Here is a 16,831-nt window from a genome sequence, read left to right as displayed (position 1 = left end):
AACGACTGACTCTGGTTCATGAGACATAATCATAAATTTTACTACGGTGAGATTCGAACCGGTGAAAAAAATATAATTTTCTTCAATTTAACCAATTGAGCCAAGTATTTATGTACCGTTAAGAAATTACAAAAATGATTACGCTAATATATATTATTCATTCATCTCAAATTATATAGTTAGCGGTTCAAATTTTCGATCAATTTTTATCACAGTTTAACTATAATTCTAGTCCAAAATTATCAGTTTTTGATAATATTGTTAAAAAATTGCATAGTATCTTAGAACTTTTTACAATATATAATTTTATTATGCGATCCGCTGATCATACTAAGGCATTATCCAAAAACTCAAGTTACTACAAAATTTTATTATTTGAAAATTCAAATTTTTGGGTCCGATTTAAATTTACTTGGGAAAATTTGCAGGTTGAGCACCGACTACAGAAGGTGGCAAAGACCGAGTCGTATAGTTAGAGACAGGGTTTACTACAAAACGCGTCTTTCTTGACCTGAAACCCCTTTACTATGTGAACTCACTCCCGGTTACATTTGAAATTTGAGGTGTGGGCCCTGGGGCTTGGCTTCTGTATGCATGTTTATTTAATTTTTATTTTTTTCTGTACAGTTTTTTTTACATGTATAAATAAATAATCTGTTACTTGGAGGGCAAGATTTGTCAGTCATGCCTTTGCCTTGTTGGACCCTAGTTTACTCGTATATTCATCTTAATCTTACTCCTAATCTATATATTATAAATGGCTGGATAACCCTTTATTGGTATCCATATTTTAGTTCGGATATGATTTTTAACTTTAATTTGACTATCCATTTTTAGGTTTGGTATATATATTACGTTTATAAAAGATTCATGTACTTATTATGACCCATTTTAATTATTATGACCCATTTTAATTATAGAAACTTTATAATACAATTTTAAATATGAATTGTGTTATTTATGATAAGTTTTTTTTTTGAAAACCACTTATGGTAAGTTTTTAATACAAATTTGAAATAAAGTTTAAATTTTAACAGATCTATTTATAGAAATAATCTCATAAAATATATAACATAAAAATAATATATGTGACGAAATTAGTTCTTAAATAAATTTATCATAATATGTAGATGTAATACATTTATTATATAAATAATTTAATCTTTCATAATCATATTATTCAATTTAAATTATAAATTTATTTATTTATTTTATTAAATAATTTTTGAAATCCCCGTATGCAAAGCACGGGTTATAAACTAGTTTTTGTAAATTATTGACCGCAAACTTGTTAAAACAAATGGTTTATCCTCCATCGTCCCGTCATCTCAGATCTGTGTTTGATCCTTATATTTATGAATTTAATAAAACGATAACTCAGCTAGTTAGACACTGATTTTTAAGTGTTTACTTCCTGGAATTTTAAGTTCAATTTTAAATCAACACTTGAATTTAAATAGAGATAATGATAATAAAATATTGTGTTAAATTTTTCGTCTTGATCTGCCTACCCATGTTTATGAAAATTAGAATAAGTCGATCTACACATGTTTGATCTTTTAATATTTTCCAATGTGTTTTGAGTGTAGTTTAAAATTTTTAGTTTCAGTTTTGCTTTACTGATGCAAATAGATGAATTAAATTCAAATTTAGAAAAAAAATTAGAATATATAAATTTATATTTATTTTTCTAAAATTCTTGAAAGTACCTGAAAAAAGTAAACACCTTTAATGGATCAAAGAAAGTACATTGTGCTCTTTTGGGAAATTTTAAAATAAGTAACTTATGACTTAAAATGATTAAGTGCGAAATAAGTGATAAGTTGATAAATACTTATAAATTCTATAAGTGTTTGGATAAATTTACTTATAAGTCAGAAGTTTTTTTATTTAAATGAATTAAAACAAATAATTATTAAATACAATTATCTTAGTTCATGAATCTTAAATTAGAAAATATTTAAATGTTTATATTTTAAAATCAAAACTTTAGAAAAAAGTGAAAAAATGAAAATAAGTGGGAAAAAAAGTATGTCACTGCCAACTTTCAACTTATCACCTTATAAGTTGTAAATTCAGCTTATAAGTTGGGTCAACAAACACTCGTCGATAAGCTATTACAGACTTATAAGTCATAAGTGGCTTATAAGTATATTGTCAATCAGGCCCATTATCTTGACTTCACTTAATTTAAGCAACTGTTTATTGATAATTGCTTACTATAACTTTGTATTAATTGTACCTTTGTAGTTTGTAGTACATGGATGTGTACGTATTATCCGCGTAAAAGCAATACCGCGTTTTTGCAATTCCAAGAAATAAAAGTGAACCGTTTATTTAAATCCGCCGTTTGTTTTTTCCGTTTTGGCCTTTAAAACATTTTAAACGAAAACAATACTCTCGGCGTGCACAGCGTTGTGTCAAAGTATGAGCTCTCTCATTGACGTTGGTCAAAGTAACAACGGATTAGTTTGAATTAAGAATTGAGCATAGACATATTTTCTCCATCTTATATTATATATTTTATTTTGATAATTATATAGTTAAATTGATTATATTTTGATTGATCATTAAGATAAATTTTTATATTATCTTACAAAACTGAAAACTACATTTTAAAGAGGATTAGATGTATTTTTTAGTTATACAAATTTTGAATCTTATTTAATTATAGATTAAGTGTAATTTACAGTCAAATTATAATAAGTTGATCATGGACTAGTTAAAACAAAACATGTAATATGAAAGGAGAGTAAGAGAGTAATACTTGCATGTTCATTTAGGTCCCAATTCCTAGATTTAATCATCTGGGAGAATTTGGTATAACAATATTTTGGAGATTTGCTGAAATCACGAAGTAAAATATGATTATTTTGTTAAAAACACGGGATGGATTTTGATGAAAGTTGTAGCTGATCTTATTCGTTGATTCAAAGAATGCCAGAGAGAAAATATTTTTCTCTCTTATTTCAGACTGTTGATCATCCGTAAACAAGAGACCTACATACCCAAAGGCGGTTGCACACTAGGGCACTTGGGGTCACCGACCTTATAGTAAATTTTTTTTCTAAATTTTGTATATACCATTGTAAATATTATTAAGAAAAGAGTGTTAGATGGGTTAGTGTACACATGAACATATATATTTATAAAAGACTAAATGCAATAATTGTATGTTTAAAGCATAAATAGCTTATTTGTAATGAACCTGCATGTACTATTTAATCTCCAAAGTGTTAATATGTTTGTTCAACTTTTTGTGCCCCTTACTATAAAACACTCCGGATCCGTCACTGTACGTACCTTTTTATAGGGATTCAAGCTACACGTAATTCTTGGATGACAAGTTATCTAGACGGGCTAGGGTTTGGCCCGGTCCATCAAAGCCCAGGTCCGTTGACCGTTGGATAGTTCGTAGAAAGCCCATATTATTCCCTGACCCAAGACCAATTAGGCTATAATAGGTTGTCATGACATTAGGCGAAGATATCTCGTTGGTGAGGCACGAGAACACCTAGAGGCCTCACATGCGACCCCTTAGAGTCTGGTCATGTGATGTGGTCCCAGAAATATATAAGTAGTGCTGATCTCGATGAGGCCCTTTCAAGCGTAATGTAGTTCCGCTAGATTTTCATGATGTGCCCCAATAGAGTCATGTAGTCATAAATTGTTGTAGTTATACCTCCTGTGCAGTTGCGATATTGGTAATAACTCCCACCTATCTATTCAAGTCTCTTTAAAATAGGCGAGGACTCCTCTCCTGTTGATATGAGGGTAGGACTACCCTACTGTTTACATGGAGGCATCCATATGCACCCAGTAATATAATGGTACGACTCCCCTTATTGATATATCACCACGTGTTAGCTGGTGAGGTCTTGGTCAATATAACGGTACATAGTCTCTAGTTAATATACCGGTACGAGAGTTCAAATTTATATTCGGATCCAATTATTTTAGCCCAATAATAATAACAATTCTTCTTATGGGTCTGTTTTGAGCTCATGTCAAATTTCGGGCATAACAATCTGAATTTTTTTTGGGAGAAACATAAATAGAAGCCAAGAATCATAAGTAATGAAAATTGAGCCTTTTTTATTTAGCAAAAAAAGAGCCTTTTTTGCGCTCTCTTAAATTTTAAACGGCCATATATTTCAGGAAATTAAGTAATTGCAAAATAAAGGCGTTTTCTCAGTCTCAATAGTTTCTTGTTATTAAAAGTGTTATCGTAGTTAACATTTTTTAAATATCAGATTTTTCTTTGTTAATTTCGCTGATTTTACCAATTTTTCATTTTTTTCTTAAACATAAATTTCAGGGACTTTAATATCGCTATGATGGGCAAACAGTTGTGGAGGCTGGCTACGAATACAAAGAGCTTAGTGTCACGACTATATAAATCCAGGTATTTTGACAAGACGGATGTGATTCATGCTGGACTAGGGCATAATCCTAGTTTCATTTGGCGTAGCCTAATGGAGGCTCAACAGCTGATTAGAGATGGTGTTCGATGGAGAATGGGTAACGAAAAAAGTATCCAAATTCTAGACCAGCCCTGGTTACTAACAGAGCAAAACCCTTATATCATGACTGACACAATTGGTTTACAGGGTAAAACAGTTGATTCATCGATATGCACAGACAAGCTGGAATGGGATGTGGAAGTAGTCTCTGATATTTTCAATAATAGGGATAAGGATAGCATTTTGGCTATTCCCTTATCTACATCAGACCAAGAAGTTCAATTATACTGGAAGTTTGAAGAGTTTGGTTTATATTCAGTTAAGTCGGCCTATAGGAGATTGCAAGATCAGAGAAGTCACTGGAGTGTGGAACCTAATGATAAGGTCTGGCAAATTCTTTGGTGCATAAAAGCCCCGCCAAAAGTTATTAATCTGGTTTGGTGAGCATTAACAGGTACGTTGCCAACTTTGTCTCAACTGCAGTCAAAAAGAGTACAAGTTCAAGCAATATGTCCTACATGTCAGGCACAGGTGGAATCTATAGTTCATAGTTTGGTGTATTGTCAATATGCAAGACAGTGTTGGTCGATATTATTGCAAGGTTCTCCTCTTATAGAAGCACCTGATTTTCGCTCATGGCTAGTATCTGTTTTTGACGTGGTGGATAAGAGTAAGTTTGCAGAAATAGTTTCGCTTAGTTTCGCTCTGTTGGTCTCTTTGAAGGACAAGAAATGATCTTGTCTGGAACCAGAAACACACAAGGATCTACAGGACAGTTGCAGCAGCAAGGCAGTATCTTGCACAGTGGATTACAACCCAAGATAGAAACTTTGTAACTCCTCTTCAGCCCAAGATAGATGGAGATGGAGCCGTTACTTGGGTCAAGCCCCAACCGAACAAAGTCAAGATATCAGTTGATGCGGCGGTATTTGATGATCATGGTGGTGTTGGTTTTGGACTAGTTGCAAGAAATTCAGCGGGTGAGTTATGTGAAGCTAAAGCTGTTTTCCAGCGAAGACTATATTCCCCCGTTGAGGCAGAAGCTATGGCGTTTAAGGAGGCCTTAAGCTGGATGGACAGACGCGGCTGACATGATTCCATTGTTGAGTCTGACTGTTTAACACTGGTTCAGGCGGTAAGAAGCAGTGTGCCTATGAGATCGTACTTTGGCCAGATCGTTGAAGAGTGCAGGTGTATTTTATAATGTTTGAAAAAAATCAATTTATTTTTTGTTAAGCAATCTGCTAATATGGTTGCCCGTCAATTGGCTAGGAAATCATATTTTCTGTCTGGTCGTACGTTTGATAGATCTAATGTTTCTCGAATTGTATTGAGTTGGATATGAATGCTTAATAAAATTTTAGCTGTCTGTCCAAAAAAAAATTGTTTGGTTGAACATATTGTGGGAGAAGGCAGGGATATGAAATGACTTAATGCTTAAACACCTTAGCGACTGTTTTGTTGAAAAAATTAAATTTTGAAACTCATATCTCATATGAATAAGTTTTGATGTAATGGGTGAGATACTAATGAGAAATGAATTTTGAAACTCATAACTTATATCTTATTTACTTCTTCATTATGTGCCTAAAAAATAAGAAATAAATTAATTTATTATACTTATAAAATAAAACATAAATTTATTCATTTAGCAAAAAAACATAAATTTATTCTCATTAATAAATATTTTATTTATTTTGATGTATAGAAAGAGTTTTACTTTTTAATAATAAATGAAAATATCATTATAAAAAAATTATTATATTTATGAAAATACGAAAAATACAAAAAGTAAAAAAATTGCATAATTTTTTTTCAATACAAATAGCTAACTTAATAATTTATATAAAATATATGTTAAATTTAATATTACAAAATTTATGAACGAAATACATGATATCAGGAATTATCCTCAAATTCAATTTTAAATCGATAATACTGTATCTTATGAATCAAAAAACTCGTTAAATCAATGTGAGTTGAACGTAACTAGTAACAACTACCAGAAACTATTGGTAACAGAGATTATGGGCCTATTTGGCAACTTACTTATAAGCCCGTAATAACTTATCGACGAGTGTTTGTCGACCCAACTTATAGGCTGAATTTACAACTTATAAGCTGATAAATTGAAAGTTGGCAGTGACGTACTTTTTTCCAACTTATTTTCATTTTTTCACTTTTTTCTAAAGTTTTGATTTAAAAATATAAATTTTTAAATATTTTCTAATTTAAGATTCATGAACTAAGATAATTGTAGTTAATAATTATTTGTTTTAATTTATTTAAGTAAAAAAATTCTGACTTATAAGTAAATTTATCCAAACACTTATAGAACTTATAAGTATTTATCAACTTATCACTTATTTCGCACTTAATAATTTTAAGTCATAAGTTACTTATTTTAAGATTTCCCAAACGGGCACTATAACCGTATGGAAAGAGCTTTTTTTACCTTAAATTTATTGGTTAAAAATAGGAAATAGGTTTGACTTGGTTTTGTTCCCAAAAAAATAAGTATTTAAAATTCGGAGAATACTGAAAGTATTTGAATAACTAATCGGATATTATTTTTTATTAATTTTCTCTCTCATATTTAGGTATATATTAAATAAAAAATAAAACTATCTAAAAATAATACTAAAATATTAATAATACACTCGAAATAATAAAATTCAAATTGCTGTTTGATAATTTTTTACGGAACATATGTTTAAAAATAAACCACATATCTATTCTAATAAATTTCAATATTTTAGAAAAAAATAAAAACATATACAACTTCATGTTTGGTCTTTTTTCAAGATAGTTTTAAAATAAAATCATAAAAAATTTAAAAAGTCAAACTCAAATTTAACCTCGAGTACTCAAAGTCTAATCAAGTTTTAATCTATTTTTTAAAAAATTGCTGTTAAATCCGATTACTCCAAATTCGAATTGGTCTTGAGGCTAGAAACCAAATACTCCGTAAAGTTTTAATCTATTTTTTAAAAAATTGCTGTTAAATCCGATTACTCCAAATTCGAATTGGTCTTGAGGCTAGAAACCAAATACTGCGTAAAGTTTTAATCTATTTTTTAAAAAATTGTTGTTAAATCCGATTACTCCAAATTCGAATTGGTATTGAGGCTAGAAACCAAATACTCTGTAAATACAATAGAGATGGTAAGTTGCAACTCTAATAATTGAACAAAAGTCAGAGCTCAAGTCCATTTTTTTTCTATTCTGCAGAACTACTACATGTGTACATGAGTCATGTTAACAAAGTGATTGGTCAAACATTTAATTTATTCACATATACCTTTGAATAAAATGTTTGGAATTATTCAAGACTCTTTAGGATATAATCCATGTGACCATGTCAATCTTGACTTTAGAGTGTGAAATCCAAAGTCCACCACCGTTAATAGCGGCTACTATTTTATTTAAATATTTAAATATGTTGTGGAGTTCTTTGTAATGAATTAAAAATAAATTTACATGAGAATAAATAGATTTAATTTATTGTATTTGATCAAAATTTTGATTTTTGTCTTGTTTGACCAGATTGAAATGTTCAGTAAAAATTTTGTATTGATTTCCTGATAATTGATTAAATAAACTTTGAAAATCTTGGAGGGGTACATTTTCTTCCAACTTGAAAGTTAAAAAATATAATTTGGCTTTTACCGACAAAAAATTAATCTAATTTGGATATAATTATGTCCTTATACATGAATTATTTTTTCCCTATAGTTTGTCAGTGCAGTATTTTTCTACTCCAATAAATTTGACTACACAGATGAAGTTGCAGTATTTTTCTACTCCAATAAATTTGACTACACAGATGAAGTCAACCAGCTGTCTCTAGAAGACTTAAACTAACAAAGAGATTATAATTGCTACTCAAGTCTCCAGAAGTCTAGCATTTCAGCTTTGCCTGAAACTCTGAAAGTAGTCTTACTGTGGAAAGCCACTTTATTTTTCTGGAATTGGTATGCAGACTATTACGTGAGCACATAGGGTTTATTCTGTGCGCACGGGTAGCGGTTGCGGTTAGCTACGATAAAAAAAAAAACAAACTAAAAAAGAAAAAAAGAAACGTGTCAAGGAATCGGTCACACTAAAATATGAAGGCGTTAGAGAAAGACCGTTAACTCATATTGGTATTCTAACAAAAAGAAAAAAGGTCTCAATCTTGTACACTACCCAGAAACGATACATGTTGATGTTGCTGTTTTGTGTGTTTTACTGGCCTTTGCAAAATGTTGCAAGCTCAATGACAGCAAAAACTCGGAGAAGGAACAAGCGTTTCAGGCATTATTCTTCGCAATCAAGTAAGAGGACATGTAGATTAATCTGTGTTGCCTGTGGTGATTGGAATTTGATTCGTTGAGTAGTAGATAGGTGATCAGAACTTCTAAACTGGCTTCAGCGTTTCCAAATAATTTTGCAGAAGAGTAGGGGTTACTACCGATGTTTGGAGCTACCATAGCACCCTTTCAGACATATACTTGCTGCCAGTGAGTAATAAAAACATGCACCTCTTTACATAATACTCCAGTGTCCAGCATCACTGGATCGCAGAGCAAACAAATATCGAAAATATCTAAAACTGTACATTTCAGGTTATCTGAGGTAGGCAAGGCCTTTCAAGTGCTTTAATGTCTGGAGACAGCAGGACCATAGTTGTTAACATATCTCTGTGGGAAGAATGTCCACTGTGTTTGAGATGTTTAGGACTTTCGTTGTATAGATCTTCCTCTGTATATTCATAACTCATCCTTTTTATTATTATTATTGCCATATCAAGACTTTGACCAAAGCTTTGCTCACACACCAAACAAATTCACTTCTTGATCAGACATTGATTAAAACTTAGGAACACTTTTTTTTTTTGAATTTTCACATCTTCAAAATTAACTTAAGATGGTCTGTCGTCAAGGGAGTGTAGCTTTAGAGCCTCGATTTTCTATTAGTCATCATTTTGCTGAAAAATGATCCCCTGATCACAAACTTTCGAGGCAAACAAGGGGAAATGTAATCTTGGATACTTCTCTAGCGTCATTAACTTAACCCTACAAACTTCTTCAAGACTCCACGCCAAAGGCCCAGGAAATTTGGAGTAATGTCAGCCAGTCTAATTGTCTCCCCGCCAAAGAATATCTTTCCTTCGAGTTCATTTTCAAGTGTCTTAAGCGCCTCCTCACTGTCCTTAGACGCTTGCTCTTGCTCCGCTCCTGTACTTCTAAAGCCTTCCACATGAGCAAAATTCGAGGGTTTAGTAGATACAAGCACGGACTTGCTGAAAATCCATGTTTGACTTGTAGAATTGCAATATTGATGAAATCAAAGGATGTACCTTATCATCGAGATATTTGGCCCTGAAACGTGCCATCGCTCTTTCATGAGGATCTTTAGGCAGAATTTGAGTGCGGGATTTCCATGTCTCATCAATGTACTCTATAATCAAAATGGACTCTGCAATAGAATTTCCATTGTGCAAGAGACAGGAATTTTTTTATGAACAGGATTGTACTTGAGAAGTAAATAGCTCTTGCTAGCAATATTTTCTTCTATGAGTTCATATTTCACTCCTTACATTTTCAGAGCAATTTCAACCCTACTGCTAAATGGGCTTCCCCATGAACCAAACAACTTCACTTCTTCTTCTTGATGGTTTGCCATTGTTAACCTGTTCTTCTTGGACTTGGTTTCTTGATTTAGCTTCTTGGTTTTGTATTATATGCACATTTGATCAGCTTCTCCCGCAAGCTAGTTTTGCATATTCAATTCTCTACCTTCTTCATCAGTGCTTATTGTTAGTATAATATAAGATCCTGGAAAAGGTCATTCTCTAACACCTTGAAGTTTCAGAGTAACTGGTTCCTTGACATGGTATCAGAGCTCAGGTTGTCGACCCATAAATGGGCTAAGATCCTGGAAACCTTGAGACCTTGAGACTCAGGTTCGATCACTGGTTCTATAATCAGCCGCAATTAGCCTACTTAAAATAATTTATTTTCTTTGACCTAAGAACTAAACAGTGATCAATGATCAAATCCAGGGTTTTTATCTGGCTTTCTGGTATTTACTGAACTGTTTTTTCCTGCCTTGTTTAGTTTTTTTGTTCAACTCTTTTTATTATATATAAATTTGTTTTATCCACTTGATCATTTTTAGTCAGATATGTGAATTGTTCGTGTATGTATGATTAGCAGGGCAAATGCTGGATTATATGAGAAAAGCTGGAGAAAGATTATTACCATTAGAATCATCAGTAAATGGATCATGGACCTAAGATGGAAGATATAATTTGCTGAAGTGCTAACCGCCAATTAAAAGAAAACTCATTCAACGATTGATTGGTGGCAAAGATCTATCCTATGGCATTCCCCACACTTCTTGAAATCCAAGAAATCAACATTTTGTTGCAGTGGTTTCATAAACCTGACTGTCTGAACAGTGTCATGAACAAAATCTAGCTTATTCTAAGCAGAGAGTGCTGAAATATTAATGATTTTTTCTGGTGATTCGCAGCTATAACTAGATTACTTACATAAAACCTATATTAGTTCAGATTAAGTTTGTTTTGCAAATCAACTATAAGCATAATCCATGATGAATGTGTATTATTAATCAGAGGATGGTGATCGACGAAGTATCAAGAAATCAGATCAATTCATTCCAGTTCACAGCTTCCATGATCAATCTAGCAGGGATGTCTCTGATGTTAACTAACCAGTCCGTCTAAAACCTTAAGGTGGGTAAAGGAAGGACGAACAGGAACATGATCTTATACTCTTTAACATTTGATACTCAATTACATTTCAAATTTTCAAACTCATGTGACAAAACTTCTTAAAAGAGGAATTGCATCCTAGAAATTTTTCGGATTTTGGATTTGTATTATTCTTGATTGCGATAAAATGAAAAAAACTATGCACTACTAAACTTACCAAAAACTCATTTCAATTCAAAGGTATGACATAAACATTATTGAATGAGTAAACTTCCCATATAAACAAGCTTCATCATCATTTTAACAAGAGAAATTATCACAATGTGTATGAAAGGGTCAATTTTTAAGATGATTATGGGCCACAAGAGAGCATCCTTAGACCTTATTGCACATCAAGATCATGAATCAAAATGTTATTATCAATATCTAGATATCACACTCATAACTTCCAAGCAATAAAACCATTCTTCCATACAAAAATCCACAAGTGTAACATTGTAAGTGCTCATTTTAATCACCAAATGTCACCACCTAACTCCAATACAAAATTTGATTCCAAGGCCATCAAGAACTATATTGGAAGATAGGTGGTATTATTGAGTTGAACATATACATACATTTAAGCAAAAAAGAAGAAGAAAAGAATATTACATAATACATTCATGCATACATAACTATCAAACAATAATACAAGTAAAGCATGATTAGTAATGTTGCACCTATAAGTCTACAACAATCCTTCATTTTAAAAATATGATTAATATTTTGTGACAATTTTATGAACAGATTTATAAAAAAACTAAAGCAAAATTAAAAGTAAAAAGTACTTTTAACAATTTTATAGAGGTCAGTAGGAACTGGAGCTGGAGCGGGAGCCGGAGAGCAAATCAGCCAAAGCAGCCATGGCGCGGACTTGCATCTCCAAAGCTGCAATATAATCAGTCGCTTCTTCTAGAACAACCGGAAGCGACTGTTTCTTGCAACCAGGAACTAATCTCCCAAGAACTCGACCTTTTCGCTGTACAGCCTGTAAATTCTTTGATTTTATTTTCACTTTACTTACATTCGGCTTATTACTTGACCTGCTACTTCCTGTCACTGCAACTCTCTGTTTTTTCGATTTTTTCATGAATTTGAGCTTGAGACGGTTTCTGAGTATAGCTCGGCTCCACCTGGTTTGGCCTTTGGCTGTGGCTGCTAGAACTCTGTCTGCTGCTTCGCGTACGATTTTTCCAGGGCGAGTATTAGGCGAGGTGCTTGGTTGAATATTCTGTAGAGCATGTAGGAGTTTTGAGGAGTATAGCTGTTGCTGAACTTCGGATTTCCATTTTATTTCGCTTTGGTTCTGAGACTGTGTCTGAATTTTTTCGATTTGGCTTCTGTTTTTCTTCGTTTTTATCGATACTTGAGGCCTCGTGGAGCTTGTTACTGGACTTGAATTCATCGTAGACATCAACAACGTTGCTGTTGTGTCTGTACTAAGCTGATGATCGTATCTGCAGAGACTGAATCAGGTTAAAAAGATTAGATCACAGAAATTATAAGGGACAAAGGATTAAAAATCGAGACGAAAGAAATCATAAAAGACAACATGGTTATCACTTATCAGCAAAAGTGATCAAACAAAACGGATGCTACTGATGTTAACTAAAGATTTAATAGCTAGCTACTTATGCATGTATCTTCATATTCATTGAGGTTCAAACCGATGTCTAAACTGTCTTTAACATAGAGCAACCGATGTCTAAGGACCGATGTCTATTGACAGAATTCTAGTAGTGTTCACTTAAATTTATGAATATGTAGCAGTAGTAAGTACATGAATTTGAAGATCAGACCTGATAATGATCGAGTTGAGCATGCAAATGAAGTAACATATACAATATGTGCATACAGATATGAAACTACACCAGATTCAAGTTTATAAGCTGTGTAGAATATAGAAAGTACCTTCTGATATGAATTGTGTGTTGTAGGGAGGAGTTGTTATGACTTTGAGAAAAAGACTGAGAGAAATGGATTAAGCAGAAAGTAGCACGTCTGTTTTGCTGCTCTTTATTATAAACACTAGTGGACTCGTTTATATTTAGGTTTGTCTGTTCACCGAATTATTTGCAATATGTGCAAGATGAGAAAGAATGTTAAAAATAATATTTTTTTAGTGCAAATGGTTGAAAATACCCTTTCTGTAAGTTGATGGCTGAAAATATCGTTTTGGATACGCGTTTGTCATTGGGATATCCTGTTTTGTATTAGATACGGATTTGTCAAATAAGTATCTAATTTTTTTTTATGGTAATATCCAAACTACAAATGCGTATGTTTAGTAATTTTTTTAAATACTTAATTCTCAAATGCGTATTACACTTACCCAATTATAAAATACATAACCAAAACGGTATTTTCAGCCAAGTGTTCTGAAAATGAGTATTTTCGGCCATTATACCCAAAAATGAGTTATTTTTAAATATCACCCTAAGATGAGTGTCTATGTGTGCACACAAAATAACTTTCGTAATATAATATGCTGTAACAATCGTATGCACCTGATGATGAACTCCTTTACATCCAATTTCTTAGTACTAGTTATTGTTCAAATGCTAATTTCTTATCTCTAGTCTGTTATGTTGCGTCTCAAGTTTATGTAGATAATTATTAAATTTGATGTTTATAAATAAATAATATGTCGGTGAAGATTTAAAGATGCAAATACTGTATACAATAAGTATAAGTGGTCTCAAATTAAACTTTTTATCATTAAAATGTTAAGATGCAAATAGTGTATACAATAAATATAAGTCGGGCACTCGAATAAAATTCCTTACCGCTAAATCCTTCTCTATACAAGTTCTCGGACGAGGTTTTTGAACAGAACTTCGATAGGCGAGAGGTAACAGAAACTGGTACATAGCACAAAAAACAGTTCGGCGCTGTGGATAGATGCTATTTAGTAGTAGCTGAAAAAGAAAGAAAAGGGAGATAAAGTAAACAAAGATGCACATGGGGTGATCAACCTACTAATTGATGCTTTAAGTATATTTAGCTTCAAAGTTATGTCTATTGTCTAGTGCGGGTGTCTATTATTCCACTGTTTTGGTTGAGTAAAGTATGCTCATTTTTCTTAAACAATTCCTCTTAATTTCGCCTTGTGATACGTAGCTTATTTGCCTACTTCAACTTTCTTATAATAGTCTTCAAAAATGCTGCCTTTAAATTTATTTATTGTGGAATGTTATCCTGATTGAATTCAATCAGTTTGTCCATACGACACAATTGAGTGTTGATGTTTCTGGAAATTTATATTAGTGTCACACTGTCGTTTTTAGGTATGATATTTTACGTATTTTTATCACTAAATTATACCCGCTACAATACAATCAAGACAGGATCAATTTTTTTTTATGAAAATGAGAATGTTGACGTTTTTTGTGGGGATTCAAAAATAAAAAAATAATTTTCACAAAAATAGAAAAGAAATAAAAAATAATAAAAAATGAGGTAGCCTCAAACTCTCACGTAAGTGATACAGAGCAACTTACAACAAAAACTTTTCGCTATATGATATACTGTTACAATCGTTTATTCCTGAACGGATCTCTTAAGATTAAACGAAATTTCAGCAAACTCTATCTGTTCTTTCTTGAGGTGTCGGTTTATGCTAATTGACTACTAGTTTTGGGACCCTAATAAAGTTTCTTGTTTTTACATTCCGTGCTATGATTATTGACAGGTGATGACTGATGATCATGCACCAGTTTATACATACAAGGTTTAAGGGCATGTTACTTTTATCTTCTGATTTGTTTTATTTTTGTAAGGTCTTCTTCTCTGTGCTATTTTGAGGCGTGGATGGGTTATGCTCCACAATTCCAGCTCTGTATTCCTTTTCATCTACACTAAACACATTTATGTCCAGTACAATGTATTGAGAATGTTATTCACTTTTGATTATGAGGTGACAACCTGACTGACATGCTTTGTATAAACTGATGGCATGCCTACATGATACTGATCTACTTAAATTACGTTGTTGTTTAAGTCCGACGAGAGCTCTGATACCATGTTAACTAACCAGATACTAGAAAACGTACGTGCTAGAGGAAGACCCTGATCGGATCTTTATGCTATATTCTAACAATTCGGTTGTATCCTGTGCACAAAACTTCGACTTAGTCCACCTTGTCCATATCTCGATTTTTCTTAGTGTGCGAGGAGAACTTGCAAAAAATTCAGAAGACACTAACACCTGTACAACACATAATAATGTGTCAGATTAATTGCCCCTTGCTAATGAGACAATATCTAACAATGAGTCTGTCAAACAAAGTTGGTAATAGTATATTACAATGATCCAATCTTAATCTGGTCTTTCATTCATAGTAAAGAAACAAATTGAACTTATAAAGAGACAACACCTGGCAGGAAAAGCAATCAAGAGAGTGATTATGCATACTTAAATACCTTAAAGAACATGTTTACTATGCAAGAAGAAAGTGACAACAGAATTTCTGTGTGTAACTGTTATTTTCTCCAGACAACATGATCAAGTCACGAAGGCTGGCGTTTTTCGATTCGCTACCTTGTTAAGTTCTTTGAAAGATTATACTTATCTTCATTAGCCATTGACGAGGATTAGAGTTAACTAATGAGGAAGTAGGTCCAGATTTTCACAAGACTTATCGAAAGAAAGACCAGAAATAGTTCTTTGACAGCGAGAACGATTAACATTAAACTAAACATGTTAGGCTCAACTAACACTGTGATTATCATGTTAGCCAACATGTTCTTTTCTTGATGGTTACTTGTTAATCTCTAGTCACTTCATTTTCCAAGCTAGGCTATGCAAAAGAAAAGGCTTTCGGGACATTCAGGTCTGCTTTATGCAGAAACGACATCTTCTAACCATCATCAATCAATTTTGTATGGTGCTATATCAATTCTAGAGATGATTTTAGCACTAAAAGAATGATTGTCATCACTTATAAATGAATACAAGAGGGCACTAGTTGACTGATAGGTGAAACTAAACAATCATACAAACTGCATTCAATCAAATGTATAGTTCTTGCATGCTTGCATCCAAAAAACATACTAATCTATATCAATATGGCTACTAGCTAGCCACAACTAAACCATCACTTGGAAGTTGGATCCTATCACAATTTATAGGGTATCCTCAAATCATATTCCTAACACCACTAGCCGCTCTAATTAATCACTCCTAAAGTGGGGGCTAATCAGACTTTAAGTGATCCCAATATACATTCTTCATAAATCAACAATATCTTTCTAACTTTGGGGCTTTTCAACAGCTTCACGATAACAACCACAAAAAAACAAACATACCCGGTATAAACCACTCAGAAGCGAGCCTATGACACTGCTTTAAAATTGTCTATGCTGCATTTTCTTGTAAATAAAATTTATTTTCCTCTAAGCAAGATTCCATCTTTAACAAGCTAACCTCTCATGGATGTTACCATGATTCTTGACTTCTTTAAATTTTATACAATCACACTGGCAGGGAGAAAATGTTCTTGATCAAATTGGACGTAAATCACCATAAACCCTTTCCCTACAAGCAACCTGCCTCAAACTCGGCCACAACAGATGGAACAGATGACAGCAAGACAACAAACAAACCTAA

The 16,831-nt window shown here is 32.6% G+C and overlaps 2 protein-coding genes and 1 pseudogene across 5 annotated transcripts; 1 reads left to right on the top strand and 2 right to left on the bottom strand.

The window, feature by feature from the left end:
• The first annotated feature begins 4,337 nt into the window (after positions 1 to 4,337).
• On the top strand, positions 4,338 to 5,553 carry LOC141716720 (uncharacterized). The gene is made up of 2 exons (XM_074518914.1): positions 4,338 to 4,903; positions 5,187 to 5,553. The coding sequence occupies exons 1-2, from the start codon at positions 4,338 to 4,340 to the stop codon at positions 5,551 to 5,553; spliced, it is 933 nt and encodes a 310-aa protein (XP_074375015.1).
• Positions 5,554 to 9,509: 3,956 nt separating this feature from the next.
• LOC141716710 (glutathione S-transferase U8-like) lies at positions 9,510 to 10,130 on the bottom strand (annotated as a pseudogene).
• A 1,685-nt stretch (positions 10,131 to 11,815) lies between these two features.
• Positions 11,816 to 13,293, bottom strand: LOC141678219 (transcription factor bHLH147-like). 4 transcript variants are annotated; one of them, XM_074484496.1, is made up of 2 exons: positions 13,135 to 13,293; positions 11,816 to 12,689 (listed from the first exon to the last, which is right to left on the bottom strand). In XM_074484496.1, the coding sequence occupies exon 2, from the start codon at positions 12,635 to 12,637 to the stop codon at positions 12,032 to 12,034; it is 606 nt and encodes a 201-aa protein (XP_074340597.1). In that variant the 5' UTR covers positions 12,638 to 12,689; positions 13,135 to 13,293; the 3' UTR covers positions 11,816 to 12,031. The 4 variants fall into 4 exon arrangements, with proteins under 4 accessions (XP_074340597.1, XP_074340604.1, XP_074340587.1 ...); XM_074484503.1 differs by having other exon boundaries at positions 11,816 to 12,680; positions 13,135 to 13,271; XM_074484486.1 differs by having other exon boundaries at positions 13,023 to 13,172.
• Positions 13,294 to 16,831: the final 3,538 nt, after the last annotated feature.

The sequence above is a fragment of the Apium graveolens genome, chromosome 1 (assembly GCF_009905375.1).
Source record: "Apium graveolens cultivar Ventura chromosome 1, ASM990537v1, whole genome shotgun sequence".
Lineage (NCBI taxonomy): Eukaryota > Viridiplantae > Streptophyta > Magnoliopsida > Apiales > Apiaceae > Apium > Apium graveolens.
This window is presented reverse-complemented; position numbering and strand designations above follow the sequence as displayed.

Excerpts from the sequence above, each read along its gene's own strand:
- LOC141716720 (XM_074518914.1), top strand. The coding sequence starts at position 4,338 with ATGGGCAAACAGTTGTGGAGGCTGGCTACGAATACAAAGAGCTTAGTG. Across the intron at positions 4,904-5,186 it reads AAAGTTATTAATCTGGTTTG|GACAAGAAATGATCTTGTCT; the intron begins GTGAGCATTAAC and ends GTCTCTTTGAAG.
- LOC141678219 (XM_074484486.1), bottom strand. The coding sequence starts at position 13,045 with ATGCTCAACTCGATCATTATCAG. Across the intron at positions 12,690-13,022 it reads CTCAACTCGATCATTATCAG|TCTCTGCAGATACGATCATC; the intron begins GTCTGATCTTCA and ends AACCTGATTCAG.